Source organism: Fukomys damarensis, unplaced genomic scaffold (genome assembly GCF_012274545.1).
Source record: "Fukomys damarensis isolate Sample0158 unplaced genomic scaffold, DMR_v1.0_HiC HiC_scaffold_28, whole genome shotgun sequence".
NCBI classification, from domain to species: domain Eukaryota; kingdom Metazoa; phylum Chordata; class Mammalia; order Rodentia; family Bathyergidae; genus Fukomys; species Fukomys damarensis.
The window spans coordinates 24,539,905-24,557,467 of NW_022900940.1; the positions used below are offsets into that span (position 1 = coordinate 24,539,905).

At 36.1% G+C, this 17,563-nt stretch overlaps 1 protein-coding gene across 7 annotated transcripts in view; it reads right to left on the reverse strand.

Moving 5' to 3' along the window:
- Positions 1 to 17,563, reverse strand: part of Rbms3 (RNA binding motif single stranded interacting protein 3) — a 1,373,556-nt gene that overhangs the window by 377,856 nt on the left and 978,137 nt on the right. For all 7 annotated transcript variants that reach the window (XM_010638264.3, XM_033757090.1, XM_033757089.1 and 4 more), the window contains one exon: positions 11,317 to 11,408. In XM_010638264.3, the coding sequence (XP_010636566.2) occupies positions 11,317 to 11,408 (92 nt within the window). The remainder of the gene's footprint in view (positions 1 to 11,316; positions 11,409 to 17,563) is intronic.

A 17,563-nucleotide genomic window follows, 5' to 3' on the forward strand; every position in this document is an offset into this window, starting at 1 on the left:
AAAAAAAAAAAAAAAAAAAAAAAAGAAAGATATCTTCAGACAGTGCCAAATATTCCCAAGACAGAGACAAAATGTCTCTCTTCGAGAATCTGTGCCCTAAAAATTTGTACAGAGGAATATCGTATGTTGAACATGATACAGTTTCATATAAAAAGAAAATTAAATTTTACAGTTCTTTCATTGTCTCAATTAAAATATCTCTCAGTGCAGTAGTCACTTTGAAATTAGACATGACATGGGATTTTAACATTCATCTGGCTGTATGAGTTTCAATAAATCAGTTAAAGGCTTTGTGCTTTAATTTCTTCACTTGTAAACTTATATCCTAATAACTGCAGCACATGATTCTTTCTTTCATAAGGTATTATTTCTTGCTACCTTCTGGAAAGGCACCGTGGATGGTTCAGAAGGCATGCTGTGGTGACTGAGTAGTTGTGACAAAAAGTTATTGCTCACCAAGTCAAAACCGTTAACTATCTGGCGTTTCATAGAAAGTTCCTCCCCCTCCTGGTCTAGATTTTTATACCTTTATTAAAAAAGAAATCCTTATCAATCTTTCCAACAGCCGAGCAGTTCCCAAATTGTAAGAGCATTTTTGTTTTTCCATTACTGGTTGGTTCTATAAACTTTTGTTAAAATACAGTTTTGTTTTGCCACAAGAAAAAAATAGTCTCTAAACAGAGTTTAAATTACTAACAGTGAACATAAATTCTATGCAAAACATTTAAAAAGGAAGTGTAACCAGCCTTGGGTGTTGAGAAGGTTCCTCTGAGGTACTGACACCTAAAGAGGAATCTAAAGGGTACAGGAAAGATAACCACCAAGGAGGAGAAGGATGAAAGAAGGGAAACAGTACTTAAAAGTACATAGCATTAGCTGGTCCTAGTGCTCTATAGGTAATCAATACATGAAAAGCAATGAGTTATAAATAATCAGTGTGAACATTTACAAATTTGAGAGATAGAATGGGGATATTTAAAAAAGTGGCATTGTATTTAATATCTTTTTCTCATGATATTCATAATGCACCTTACAAAATTCTAAATTAAGATATTAGAAGAAAACTACAAAAATACATAATAATGTTAAAATTTAAAAGTCTTTTGAAAGTATAGATTGTCCATGTTTATAACACTTTGCTTTCTGTATGTATAATTGTATTGTGTACCATGGTTAAATCGTTCAGCTAAAGAACCACGAGGATCAGCACATAGTCCAATTAATAAAGCTCTACTATTCCACTATGCTGACAATCCCTAGGAGAGCTCCAGCCATCAGCTAACAAAATTATTTGGCGCAGATCACAGCATCTACCATATGCACGAGTTACTAAATTCCTGGACATAATCAGCCATGAGTTGATTTCCTGTGTCCCAGAAAGGCCGAGGTCAAACACTTGATTGCCAACATCAAATATTTTAGACCTTAGTCGATGGACATTTTCTCCACCTGAAATAAAACAACACTCCCTAGAGATAACTTTTTTTGGTTAAATATATATGGGAAAAGGCTAGAAAGTTCAAGTGAAAGGAAAGGTGTGAAAAACAATGTAACAATATGCTAATATACAACGCAACTACACTGACAAAACTATTAAATCTTCGGGAGCTAAGCTGTTCCCAGCCAACACGAATATGAAACAGAATGAATTACTAGGACTCTCACAAAGCATTAAGAGATTTACTTCAAGCTCAGGATATGTTTGTAGTCACAACTAAAAGGAGAGGTTTATTTGGGCTCACACTTATCAGAAGTTTCAGTCCGTTGCTGGCAGGCTCAGTTGGAGAAACGGCAAGGTGGAAGGTCAACCCCATGTCCAATCACCATCCACACACGAGAATCTTGAGGGACATGTTAGATCTCAACGTAACAGAATGTGTACAAATGGATGACATTTGTCGTTCCCTTCTTTCATTGCTGTGAGAGTCGCTCTTTGGCTAATCAAAATCAACAAGGTGCGGAACAAACACTGCTCCCTCTTCTTCACTATCCTCAAGACTCCAGGGCTTATATTCACCTGTAAAGAACATTACCATAGTCTCTCCTTGCTTTTGTTGGAGGACCTCAAGATATAAATAAAAAGGGGCATGACTAGAAAAAAGACTGAGTCTGAGTTAAAGAATTAAGTGACCAGTGCATAATTATCTTTCATATTCAGTCTTTTACTTAGCACCTTGTTCAATGTAATGGACAAAGGTACAACACTGTTGACACTTAGAAATTATTTCTAGAGTGCAGTAAACAGTAAAATAGATAGGCAGTCTGTTTTTACAATGCTTTGGGGAAAGTTTCAGTATTTTATTAAAATAAACATTTCCTTTCCTTTTAGCTCACACACAAAGAAGTCTTTGCCACCTCACCTTGGCATATTGCATAAACAATTGGAGTGCTTCTGAAATATTTAGTCTTTATTTGTTGAGATAGGGGTCTCACTAGGTTGCCCAGAGTGGCCTTGAACTTGAAGTCTTCACCCTGTCAAGTAGCTGAAATTATAGGTCCACACCACTGCACACAGCTGGAATAACTTCTGATGGTTCCTCTTGCAGGTTAAATGAGTTGATATGGAAAATTTTTGACAAGTTTTGAACCTTTCCATGTAATATTTTTCATTTGATACTAAACATCTATTTTAAATGGAAATACTATAATAGGAGTTCCCCCAGCTTTATAATTTCAAAGAAGTAATATATATTTCTATCCTATGGAATCAGCATATATTTGCCTTTAATATTTATATTTTGAGATGATTATTAGACAATTTCATACTTATATTTCTTAAGTGAAGTGGTTGAAAATACAGCATATTCAAATGCAAAATTGTGTATTTGTGTATTTCTACATTTTGAAGCAAAAGGCAGATAGACGGTAGAACTGCCAAACTTTTTTTGTAGTTCTGTAAGTACATGGAAAAATCATGCCTATTTATGATAAATAGCTTTAATTTGTAGATGTATATGTGTAAGTGTATATGTAATATTTTATTTTTATTTTCCTTTAAAATCTTATTCGCCTATGACTGTGATACATAACGAATACATTCATTGTAGGGTACTGGTGGGTACACGTATCACACCTCGATGCTTTTAACTTCCTCTTCCTCTCCCCTCCTTTCCATTTCCTTCAACCTCAAATACCCTTCGCATTTCCAAAAAGCCTGTCTACTCACTGCCTGTTATCTTTCGCTTTGCTTTTTATTTACATTTTGGATTTCTCATATATGAGAAAGCATAGGATATTTAACCTTACATGTCTGACTTATTTCACTTAACATCGATGAAAATAAAGTGCTTGTAGATGGGGAGGGGAGGAGGGGATGAAGGGAGGGCAGGGGTAAGGGGAAAAAATGAGAATCAAGACTTGCCATGTAGAAGTACAAGATCCTAACAATGAATGTAACTGTACTGTATCCCTAAAATGTACCAATAAACTCAATTAAAGCTGAAAAAAAAAGCAAGGGAAAACATCGTGGTCTCAGGTGCCTCTATTTTTACACAAATGACTTAAATTTATCCTTCTGTGTAGTTGTGAAGTATTCCATATATCCAATTTATTTAAAATTTATAAAATGAAAAAATCAATGGTCTTCATTATCACATTCCTGAAATATTATTTCTCAAAAGAAAAAAACAAAAAGAAGTCCGTCAGGTGTCAGCTTCCCCTCCCCCAGCCAATACTTGGAATGACTGTACTGAATCGTTATATTGTGGGATCAGGAATTATGCTGGCATAGATAAATGGATAAGTAGTTAGGACAGAGAGTTAAGGAAAAGTTCTGTTCAAAAGTTAAAGTCACAACTATTTATCAGTGTTGACAACCATTAAAATATAACCAACACTGGCTGTTCATTTGTTCATTTATGTACTCAATCAACAAAGATTAACTAATTTCATACTGTGCAAATCAGGAGTATAGATTGTGAAACATATTGCATTGACAATTTTGTTCAGTCTGTTTTTTCACTTTAGAAATTCAATAGCAGGTACCAGTGAAGAGATTAGAGAACAAAATTAGCAACCTTATGATTTCCTTGGAAATACTAAAGCTGTGGAAACAAATGCATTAATATTTATATCATTTTTCCCCTTACCTCTGCCCTCCCCCCATCTATAAACACTTTATTTTCATCTTTTCATTCTCTCACATTTTTTTCTTTTCCCTTTTTACTCTTCCCCTACCCATCCCACCTTCCCTACACCTTTAGCTCCCTAAAATGTACCAATAAACTCAATTAAAGCTGAAAAAAAAAACCTCAAAAAAATATTTATATCCTTAATGAACTGGGGACACCCTTATTTCTTCATCCATAAATCTGAAATAATGCCTCTCTCACAGAATCCCAGCAAGAATTAAATAGGACAATAGCTACGAACACAGTTAACCTGGTCATCAGCGCTGAGAAGTTACTCCGGAAGCGATTTCTTTTATCACCTATATCTTCTTGTCTGCTGCCTTGGCCTTTTTAAAAAATAAATGCAGCTCAAGACTTGAAGAGAGTCACTGAGTACATGAGCAGGAGACACAAAGTGGACCGCAAGCCAGGGCAACAAGCAGATAACAGGGTGGCAAACTATGGAAATAATATAAAATTCTAACATTTTCATTAATCCAATCATTCTTTTCAGGAGACACTGCAAAAATAAGATGCAGGAAGCAAGAGAGGAGCTGTGCCAGAGAGGTTTGTCTTTTTTTATTGTATTTTTATATGAAAGGATATTAGTTCAACAGAGCCTTGCATCCTTTCTCTCATGTGTCCACTCAGTTCATACTCCCAAATTAGAGAATTAATAACTCGCCTGACTGGAGCATTTGAGGGCAAGGAAATCTGCAGGTCTGACTTGTTGCTCCCTCCCCTGCTCTTGAGCTTTACCTTCAGCTGAGAGCACACGTACTATTTCTTTTTCAATCTAAAATAAGACAGAACCTTATCCTTTGGTAAAGAGGCCCATCGCTCCGTAACAATTTCTATAAATAGACTGATAAATCAAGTTTTGGCATTTGGTGTTAACACCCTCATTTCCTTCCCAAATGTAAGGCTTATTTTCCTAACAAAATACTGCCAGTAATTCAAGCTACAGTTTCCTTATTCTGATACACTTTTTTGTCTTTTTTAACAGGATCAGTATCTATATAGGAGAAAACAATGATCTTAATTAGGACCCCACAGTCTACTGTAATGGTCACCCGAGAAAAGATCTATTCTTTCTAAACTTTACCACAAATTATTATAGCCACAAGTGAAGATTGCTTATTATTGGATTTTTAAACAGTACATCAAGAAATGAGTTATTGATTGAAATAAGCCCGTGGACACATTCCCCTCAAAGAGGAAGGGATGAAAATGCTGATATTTCTTGAAAGTTGAAAAGAATTTCTACTCCATATATATCCTTTAGTAAGAAAGTCCTTAGCCAAGTGCTAGAGACCTCAACATAGGACACAAAGACATTTTAAAAAAATTGTTACTCATTTTCAATGCTAGGTAATTCTACTAACTAGCACACATACACATATCATTTCCCTCAAGAGGACACAGTAGAGACCTTGCAAAATGCAGGGCATCGCCCAAAGCAGATTATGCAAATTATTTGGTAAAAGCTAATACAAATATTGAACTTCAGAGGATTCTGCTTCAAAAACTTCAAATAATTAATGAATAGGATTAAAATCAGCCCTGACAGTTTCAATATTGGGTTTTGACTCCCTGCATTCAACATTTGGATCAGGAAAAAAAAAAAAAAAAAAGCCAAGTTGACATAGCCAACAAAGCAGACATTCACACATATTTTATAGACAAGTAAAAGACCAACCATTAAGTATTTCTTTCACTAAAAACTTGAAATATTTTAACCATGAGGAAAATAATGCTTAGTGCCGGTTTGTTTGCATGCCACATGAGCACGTAGTATAGACATACAACTATTACTTTAGGAAATGAGATAGAAGTTTTCACTACATTGTATCAGTCATCCAAGAGTAATGAACTGGATTAAAAGCAGCACTGGACTGCTATTCTTTGGAATCACAGTTGTTTAAAGTGAATTTCACAGTAGTGGCACAGGGTGTCTAGTTGCATCTTTATAAACATTGGTGTAACTGAACAATATGATTTGAAGCAATTCATTGCTGGGAGAAATACTTAGTGACTCAAAGAGAATTTGCTTTGTACAAGAGAAATCTTTCAAAAGTTGCAAGATTAGGATGACTTCAAACCAGAAAGCTTCCATAAAAAATACAGGGGTACTGAGTGGTGGTTTTCTATGCAACTCTTCTATTATCAAAGCAGAGATGTATGATACAAATAATGAAACTTAAACATGTTATCTCACAAAACTTTCTCCAATTTAAATTACTATGGGAATCATCCATAAATATCTCTAAAATAAATAAATGCACAGTCCGCTTCTCTCGTTTCTTTTAGTTACCAGTTCAAATGTCATAACACGAGGGAAGCCTTTACTGATCACCCTAGCTAAAATATATTTGTTTAAGTTAAAACCACCATCTCCATCTTCTGTTTTGTAAGCCAAACCAGTTTCAATTGTCTCCAAACTAATTCTGACTGCACAGCATATACTATGTTCTTTTGTTGTATGTTTGTTTTCTGCCTATCCTCATTGGCTTGATTCAGTGCTTTGTCTTCAGCATGTAAAACAATGCTGGTGTACAGTAGGTATACATGTTCAAAAACATGTGATAAGAATATAGAGGAATGGCAATTTACTGCTTCAACTCCAGTTCCTAGCACTTTTTCTCCAGGGAAAAATTGGGGATACAAGCGAATGACATTATATAAAAGCTTCTCTTAGCCTTGATCTTATTGACCAATTAAAAAATTTACCTGGACATTATTCTGTGAATATTAGGCTCTCCAGACAGCACTCCCACCATTATAAAATACTAATCAAGTGAATTTCCCATCACTCCTACAAGCAATATCTCCCGAACTGCCTGCCTAAAAGTTACCCTTGAACATCTCACTCTCCTTTGCTTGTGAAAACTCTTGAGAAGCCTGATGCTCGAGGGCTTTAGCAATAGTTTCCCCTTCATTATAGTGATTCAGGGATGTCAAGTAGTCAGTGTAATCTTCTATACCTAGAAATCATACAATCAAAGACTATGAATGCTTTCTTAGACTACAGGAGCCTAGATGACAAAAATCTAATACATACCTGTGCATTCCTAAGATTGATGTTGGTAGGCAACCAGTCAGATCCTGAGGCTACTAGCTGTATTCTTAGTCTTTTTTGAATAGTCTATTGACTAGGCTTCTCCTTAATTAGCTAAAATTCTCCCACTGAAATATAACTTGTAGGGCCCAAATGAGATGATATCTTTTGTAAATTAATTGGGTATGTTTGCATTGAAAATGTTTCCTTTCTCATAGTCAATGAAGTTCATCTTTCATATCCTCAGATAATAAGTGAAAGAATCTGATCATTTTGGCTGTTTTCCCCCCAAGCAACCTATCAAGTTCATCGACTTACAGGAGAGAATTATTTTCCTCTGGTTTGAATCTTCTTCTCTCTGTCATGGCAGAGATGATGCATTTTGTTATTCCTGTAAAAGTACTTAAAATCCCCTTGGATACCTGATCCAAAAGGACGTGATCACTTAATGTGACTTGTATTAAAATAAGATTTTATAAAAAAAAAAAAAACCTTATGACTACTTTGATTTATTCTACTTGTGTACCAGTGAAGTTAGTCTCCCATTTGCAAGGACAAAATTAGCCATAATGTTCTTTCATTCATTTGCCCTTTTCTCATTTTTCTGGATTAACCGTGCATACAGGGGGTGTATCTTTAGAAATCATCATACAGATGTACACTGTGAAAGCCAGAGGTAAAGGATGCCAGAGAAGCTTGATCCTGATGGTACCCCAAAGCGTCTGCTCTACTTTGGCTATCCCTGGTCTTCTTTGTACATGAGGAAAATAAACACTTGTAAATTAAGCTATTGTTACCTGAATTTCATTTATGCTCTTCTTTTCATGCTATTGGAAATACATATTCCCTGGCCAATAACTTTTTCTGTGTATCTTGAGGTCAGCAAAAATGATAACTAGCCAAAATTACTAGTTTACAATTGTAGCAATAATGGATAATGGAATAATGTTGAAAATTCAGAATAAAAAGAGGTTTTACTCTAAGTCCACTCTTTAATATCCAATATAATGGGTACAAAGTAAGCAATAAAAGTGTTTACTGACTAATGGTGTGTTTTGTTACTTTCAATAAATTATTTTGTAATATCATAACATTTAAGGATACATGAGGATTTTAAAAAGGTGTAGTAGCAAATTTGAATTCAATACATAATAACATTTATTAAATAATTAACACCAACTGACTTCTTCCTACAAGCTAGGAAAGTTGCCAAATTAGTCGGGCATTTAAAACAAATCTTACAGCCATTCTATAACCCAAGTACAGTGTTACTACTAGAAGATTTCAAAGATATTTAAATAACTTACCAAGGTGACACATCCAGGTGTTACCAGCATCAAGATTCAAGCCCTATTTTCTTAATTACTATGGTTACTAAAATATTGTTAATCTGTTATTCAGAGAAAAGCCTATCTTTTGATCCCCAAATCCCATTTCTGGCAAAACAGCAATTATACAGAAAATTTTAGCTTCTGTTAATGGTTATTTACTAATAATCAATTACTACTTCCCAGATAATCTGTTACTAAATTTCTTTTAGTTGACACACCGATTGGAATTCTCATGTGCACATATTGGAATGGGTTTGCTAAATAAAACAATTCACATGAAGACTTTCATATTAGCTCCAGGCTGCTATTGGGAACCTAGGTTATTTGTCACATTTTTATTTTAAAATCCTGGGGTCTTTAAAATGTGACACCGCAATCTGTATAGTAAGGTACTGATAAGAATGAAGATATAGGAGGATATTCAGTAGACACTCAAATGACCAAAAATATAGTGCAAGTTTCACACACCCTGCAGACTGCAGGTTTATATTATAATAAATAACAATTATCACTAGGACAAAGAAAAAAGTGCCATGAAATCCAATAGCTCAGTGAGAAATCTGCTAATACAGGTGGTCAAGATTGTTCCATTTCATTGCCAAAGGGAGGTTATTTTTTTTTTCTTCTGGGTAGCTGAATTGCAGCCACTTATTGCTGAAAAATTTCTAGTTAGATGTGAATCTAAAGTTCTAGGTTTTCAATCCCAACTTTGTGAAAGAAAAGAATTCCTTTTACTGACAGCACAGATGGTGAAAAATCTATGAATGACTCTGGAAGTAAGTGACTTTAAATACTCTGATTTGGAATCCTCTTACTGCAAGGGGCAAAAATTCTGGCTAGAATAAATAATTATTTTAAAAGCTCTTTAATACTTCCCCTCTGAGAGTTACTTGACTATGTGAGATGTCAGTGATTAGCATGTGAACACGGAAAAGAGATGGAGACAAATATTCCTCATGTACCAGAATCCCAGGAAACAGGAAAAGTATTCACAGTGGCACCACAGTACTTATGAATCCATGTCAAATTTATTTACTTGTTCCTACTCAACAACTTAAATATGCATATATACTATTATATGCATCTATTCTGAGAAGATTTGAAGTAATAGAAATAGTACAGACTGTATTCATTATTTTTAGCAATTTATAGAATTCAGGATTTTACTAATAGAATAGAAAAATATTCCAACAACAATTTTTTTCTGAAACAATTTTATACTCATTTTTTTGTCAATAGGTACTGCTTTTCATTCAAATTCAAGTATATAACAGCTACATTTTATCACTTATATTCTGGGTACAGAAAATTGCTATTGAAGTTACTATTGACTCTTTTTACCAAGTAACCTTTAAACCAAGGCATGTATGTAATTTCCTTATTAATTAAACATACCAACTTCATCAATCTTAGTTCATGACCAAATTCAAAGCATCCGGGCATAATCCTGATGATGAATATATTACATGGCAGAAAGAATTCAAATTCTAATTTATATTGCCTTGAATAGTAATTGAAATATCACAATGGACACTCATTCTATAAGAGAAAAGTAATCCATAAGGGAAAAGACTTGAAACACTAGATTAGCAGATATGGTCTACAACAGCTTGTTAGACAACAACTGCAGATGAGAGAACCATGTGTCCTACCTCTAGAATCTGAGCTTCAAATCAGAAATATGTAGCAGAAATTATTAGTAACCACAACAAAAGTCAGAGGACTGAGTATGTGATTGCTCCATTGCCAAAGTACTCAGCTTTACGGGGATAGCTAAGATCAATTGAACTCATGAATATCTCATAAATGTAGTAGATCAGGATTCCAACAATCTGGACAATATGGAGATTAAAATGTTCAGTAAAATAAATTAGAAAGAGCATGTTGAAATTTTGGTTGTGTGTGAAAAAACCCAAAATGACTACTATGTTAATATACGTATCTTCCAAATATTCAGATATTATATATTATTTTAGCTTTTATTTTAAAAATTATTGTAGATTTATAGGAAGTTGCAAAAATAGAACAGAGAGATTCTTGGTAATTAGCAGACAAATGTTACATCACACTAAGTAAAGAATCACATTAAAGCAGAAAATTGATATTACAATATCATGTAGGTAATTTATATATTATTTCATCATATGTGAAAATTCTTATAACTCAAGTTCGCATACTAATTTTATACAATATTTTATTTTTTAGATATGAAATACATTATACTTTCAGATAGCCATTTCCAGATATCTTCTACATACCGATAATATATATTGAAACATTTTAATATCCAAGAAATTATTATCTAGGAAATATTCACCTGTTTCGGCCAAAGTGCAATGCTAGCGAAACAAAGAATGCTCTAATAAACTAATTTCCCTGCACAGGTCAGACAGTTCCATCATTCAACATTCAGTTCTCTCCAACATAAAAACAAAAACAATGTTTATCATAATTAACCAAAGACAAATTGCCGACAGTTGTACTGCTCCCAAACCCTATTTACCAGTGCAAGTCCTACACACATACAAACTTATCTCCTTTCTCTCGTATTTTAGGATATCCTTAAATCAGTAATGCAACTACCATAACAAATAGATACAAATATACACACATTAATAATAACACACACACAGAAAATATGAAATGAAATAAATCAGCCAAATTATTGTACGGCAAATCAGTTGTAGAGTTAATTTTTCTGACAAAATAAATGCAACGCAAATTGTTACAAACTCTACTTAAGAGTCACCTCATAGCAAATGAGAAATACACACACACACATGCGCGCGCACACACACACACACACACGAAGTCTTACCTTGGCCATCTGTGCCTGTACGCCATTTGCTTTGAGAGATGCTACTGCTTTTTGTGCAGCTGCAGGACTGTCAAAATCTACAAAACCATAACCTGTGAAAATACAGAACCCCTCATTAGTGCTCACAGGCAGCTCATCTCCATCACACTGATGAATTCATGTTTGTAGTCAGACTTGCATTCATCTCTTCTGAACAGAACCTGATTGAAGATGAAGGTTCTCAAATCAGTAGTCCTTCACCTTTTGGAAGATACCTCTAGATACAAATATAACTCATTTTCTACAGAGTGCTTTAGAGGGTAGACATGAGTCTATCTCTAATATTAATTGTCCAAACCCAAATTAATAAGAGCCATAATAAGAATCTGCATATGGTCATCAACAGCAACTGTAGTAATATCTGCCACACCATCAGCACTCGGAAATATAGATTGATTGCACAGATACATAAAGGTTGTGGGTGAGATGGGTGTGAACCAAAATCTCCTTGATTATTAAATCGATGCTTTGCTTTCCTGTACCAGGGATTATACCCAGGGCCCAGCACTGAGTTACAGCCTTGGCCCCTTTTTATTTATTTATTTTTTAAACTAGGAGACAGGGCTTTGCTAAATCACTACATTGTCCAGGCTGGGCTTGAACTTGCAATCTTCCTTCCTCAGCTCCCACAGTGCTGGGATTACAGGTGTGCACTATCATGATTCAATGGCCCGTGATTCTTCATTATTGGACCTTGACTTTTTCAATGATAACATTTTAATAAACAGTTGCAACTCTTCAATGACCTGTGACAAAGTATAATTAAATACATAAATATCCAAGCTTTAAAAAAAAAAGATCTAACTAATTAATACTAGAATACCATCTGAGGGGCTCAGGAATTATTCTTATCATGCATTTGTGTTTGTGTGTTGTGTGAGTGTGTATACATAATGAGGCCAAAGGTGGTAAGGCAGAGTCATTGAGAAGGGAAGTTTGCACGCCCTTAAGCGAGCTGATATTCAGCCAGGGCTTAGCCTGACAGTGCTGTCAGCTGCCAAGAATACTTAAAAATGTAAATCCCCAGGAATGAATGAATATGAGGGCAGCCTTGTCCAGTTCTCCTAAAAAGCCTGCCATATGTATCCTACAGATTTCCCCATCTGTTAGGCAAGGTTTTGCTCTGTACTTTCATACTTGTCTCCTTTAGAAGTTTTGGGGTGCTCCACCGAAGCATACCTCCTAACCTTGCACTGTGACCCCCCATCCCAATAAACAAAGAGGACTGCAACGAAATTCAATTACCAAGTTGTTTCTTTTAATTAACTTTTTAATTTTCTCCCCTCGAATCCTGTCTTCTTTTTCTCCCTCCCAGCATGTTATCCTAAAATGAACTTGTTACACAGCGGTGTACCATAAAATGCTCTTGAAAAGCTGGGCAGAGAAGCTGTGAAGTTTGTATTTCTAATCCAAAAGGAAGTCTGTTCTGTAAGTACTGCTAATTCTTCTCTTTCTACAAAATCCAAACTATGTGCGTAATACAAATATTGCCACCCACCAAGATGAATGAGAAAAAATAAAAGGAGAAGGGAAAAGTAGCACAAGTCAAGAAGTGCAGTAAGGGGGAAAAGGAGAAAAAGTAAAATGTAGACATCATCTTCCATGTGGCAGCAGCTGTGCTGAGTGGTGGACCCATCCACTGACATGTAGTGAAGTCATAAGAGCTTTACGGAGTATTGGTCTCATGTCCATTACACACATGAAGACACTGAGGCACTGGAGAGTTGGCATGGGACAAAGATTACAATCCACTTAACTGGCAGACCCACTATTTGAAGCCAAGCCTACACAGGGTCTTTCAAATCAACATACCTTGGACTGTTTTATAATCTCACTTTGTAAACTATTCTAGTAACCTCTGAAGCCCACCCAGGAGAGGTTCTAATTCTTCAAAATTCCTTGGACTTAAAAACAGGACCTGAACTAAAACAGTTTCAAGAAAGGATCAAATCTAGCTCACTGACTCCACATATTTGTTAAGGGGTGACTAAATTAACTATGGAACTCTTCAAATGATGTTTGGATGGGAATCACCTTTCACCTCATACTTTGGTCAATCTTCCTCTTTTATTTACAGGCTCATTCAATAATGAAATGTTTATTCATTACTAAAATAACATATTAAGTTTGGGGCCAGGGATTTAGCTCAGCAGCACGGCTCCAGCCTTGCAAGCCCAAGGTCCCCAGTACCAAACAACAATTAAAAAGAAAATATAGGTACTGTACGTAACACAGTTCATTGAGTGTTCAAAAAAATACTCTCAATTCCCACCCTTATGCAACTTGTACCTGTGTTGGGAGAAGTAGCAAATAATTATGCAAATAACTCTATGGTTAAATATGGCATGTGTTCTTGGAAAGAAAGGGAAAGCATGTAATAGAGAATCCAATTATTGATTATTAACAGTTTTATGAAAGCAGGGGCAAAGAAATGATCTGCATTTTTAAAATAAAACCTAGCTGAAGATTGAATTTTTGAGGGCAGCAAGAGCAGAGTAAGAGAAATGACTTAGGGGCTATTGAAGCAATTTAGAGAATGGCAGTTGGCAATAAAATTGATTGGTAAAATACATGGTTTGAGTTATATTTTGGAGGAGGAATTAATAGATCTTGGTGATAGACTGATTAGGCTGGGAGAAAGGGCAGTAAAGATAACAATTGGTCATCTACTTTTGGTGTTGTTGTTTTGTGTTTTGTTTTGTTGGAGAGGAGGAAAATTAAAATATTGATTTGAGACATATTGAGTCAGAAAAGCTTGCGAGACATAGAAGTAGAAATGTCAAGAAGGAGCTATATATGTTAGGCTGGTACTCAGAAAAGGGGATGCAATTTAAAATATAGATCAGAGGAGCAACAACATAAAACGTTATTTACAGAGATAGCAATAGACAAAACTTCCTAGTATAGTATGAAAAGGGAGATTGAGACACTTTAGTATTTAGTTGTCACATGAAAAAGTGAATCAGAAAAGAAGGTAGAAGAAAAATCAGAAAGAGAGAGAGAGAAAGTGTAAGAGAGAGAGGAGGGAGGGAGGGAGGGAAGAGAGACAGGAGATAGGACATCTCAAAGCCAAGGTGAGAAATGCTTCCAAGTAGGAAGAAAAATTCTGTGTCAGATGCAACAGAGAGCCTGGGCAGGGGGAGCATGGGAGTGACTGCCCATCCTGTTGAGGAAGTGATGCCTTTGTCAAGATTTTCTTTAGGAAAGTGGTGGGGATAGATGGCACCTGAGAGGATGAAAAGTAAGAGAAAGATGAGGCAATAGAGAGCATTTCCAGGCCTACCTTGACTGGAAAGAAGAATTAGGATAGATTTAGCAAGCAGGGAATATAAATTCTGTGGAGGTTTTTGTATTTCTTTACTTTCAAATGTCTGTTTGTGGGGTGGGAGGCCTGTGTATATCTGCTTATTCCCTATTTCATTCCAGTGTAGAGTTGCAGTAAAGGTCTACTGAGAACTGAGAACTCATTTCAGTCATTCAGCAAGTATTTAATGGCTACGTACTATAGGACAGATAATGTTCTTTGCATTATTTTGCTTTGGTCTTTGCATTTTCTAATGTTTGTAGGAAAGATAAAGCAGCTAATAAAAGATTAAGGTTACGGAAAGGCATAAAATATTTTCTAGAAGGCAGAGAGGTAGGAAGATGTAGGACATATATGACAATGCTGCTCCTTCACGTATAATAGCTGAAAAAAAAATTAAAAGTGCCCTTGGTTAACAGGTGTTATTTCTTTGTATCACCCAGTTAAGAGGAGTGTACTTAACTCATAGCCTGTGCTTGATAACTATTTGTCAAAATGAATTGGAAACATTTTTAAAAGATGCTAATTTACCTTGTGGACCACCATGGTGAGTAAATGACAAAATGTCTATTAATACTTTCGGACTAGAAAGAATAATGTAAATGTTACGCAGTCTTAACTCTGGGTCAGCCACACTTACTCAGCAAAGCAGCCCCATACTTCGCACCTGGCCTCCCACACTTTACTTTAGTAAGACTTTTCTCTCTGGCTTCTTCCCTTTCTTTCCACCCCACACATTACACAGGATATTACAAAATCAAGAAGCACATCTCCAGGGATGGACTCCTATCCAAACAAGACATTTCCGGGAGGCCTTGGAACACCCTGAGCTTTCTCTGAATCAGGGAACGTATGGCTGAACTTTGAGAAGAGAGCATTTCTGAAGCGTTATAATGTTGGCAAGGAGAGAACAGCCCCTTGGTACAAAACATCTGCACCAGTGGCATTGATCCAAAAGAGGAGCAAAGACTCCATGAACAAAATTACAAATAAAAGACAAGCTACCGCATCTGAAGTATTTCACCAAGTTATATGACTTTCATATATATGTTTTCACTCATTAAAAATCAAAGTTAGGGTAAAAATGTCTCAAGCAAGATGGAAATACACTCCCAGTCTGGAAATAAACATTGAGTTCCTGAGTTTTGCATGACACCAGATACTACATCACCATCAGAAGAAAACACACTGAAATACGAGGCTGCTTCTAAATGATGATGATGCTTTTACTAAGGAATAAAAGCAGCCTCAATTTGGCTTCAATTTGCTTTCCTTAATGACAAATAATCAAGTCTTAGAATAAGGACCTCTGTATCTACATCTGGTGAGGGAAGGGGAGGGAAATTAGTTCAGGCCTGACTAATAGCGCTTTTGAGTAACTGCTAAAATCCTAGCAGAACCCCAGCAATTGCTACCATCAGAAACTCGGCCCAAGTGGCTGTAAGCCCACCAGTCTCAACTGCTGGGCAGCAGGTTCAAGTGAATTAAAACTGAATGTCACTGTTTTCTCCACACACCCCTGTCCTTGTTTTTCTGCCTTGTCAGGGGGAGGAGGCCAGCAGTCCTGCAATTAGTAGGAAGTGGAGCAGTGAGAGGGAACGAGCTCTGTGATAATTAGGTCATTCTCCAAAGGCACTCATTCCACTGACAGATCCAGTCAGTGCTTTCCTGAAATGCTTTAAAGCTGAGTGGTAGTTTAACATTTTGCTATTTTTACTGCACTACCAACCATGCGACTTTATAGAAAAAAACACACATACGCACACATGCATCAGTTGAGTTTTACAAACAGCAGCATTGTCAGAGGGTTCAGGTTTTGTTTCCATTAGGGCAGTTGCAGCGAACATATTCCGAGACCTCTGAGATTTGACTGAACCTCCATGTGACAATCCTTTGGAATTTCACTGAAAGTCTTCTCATTTTCAATAGCTTATTTATATGTCTGTGTTGCTACTGACTCTTTAGATTCTCTTCATACTGCTATTTACCAACTTTGGGACTGGTGTGTGTGTGTGTGTGTGTGTGTGTGTGTGTGTGTGTGTACACGTGAAGGGAAAGGAAAGATAAAACCAGAACTCCCACTTCCAACTTGCAATGGCATCTATAGCAGGCCAAAGGAGACTTACTCTCAAAGTGTAACTGCACACTAAATTTCACATTTGTATTGCTCTCCCTCTTCAGAATGACTGTCATAAAAGCCTACTTGAAGCACAGATGGTGTGGTGTTACACCCAACTTCATTCAAAGGCGATCCAGCTGTGAGTCAAATGCGATTTCTAAAGAGAGTAAGTGAACACTTTGGCTAAGAATTATACGTTCGGCTGAAATTGTCCTCAAGGCTCACAGTTAAAGATGTTTAAGAATGGCCTTTCCATAAATTCCTCCACCTTCTGTTTAGGCGCCACAGCATTCCATGTCCTTCTGAGCTCAGAGTGGACAGGCAGCATTGCAGGGAGGGAGGGGGGACTTGAGCAGAAAGTGGTGTGCAGCAGCTTGCAAGGCTGGTGGCATCTGGGCCCCTCATTGCCTATTACAGCCAAATGCCTCATGCATCTTTAAAAGACTAGTTCTCTACTTTATGTGGGGAAAGAAGGTAAGTGAAAGAACAATACTGATAATTTCCTTGCTATTTTTCACTTATAAAATTAAAATGAGAACATAGTAATTTCTTCAGTATCTTCTTTTGCATCCATTGGCTGTGACCCCTAAGAGTAAGCCAGGATACAGCACAAAACAACAGAGCAGCCAGACAGCCTACCTTAGAATGATAAAAATATAAACACAAAGGAAGATCCCACTAGAAAGCAAGTCAGAAACAACACCATTTACTCTGAGAAAAAAAAAAAAAAAAAAAAAAAAAAACCTCTACACCATTATACACTGAAATGCCTTGAAACATCTTCA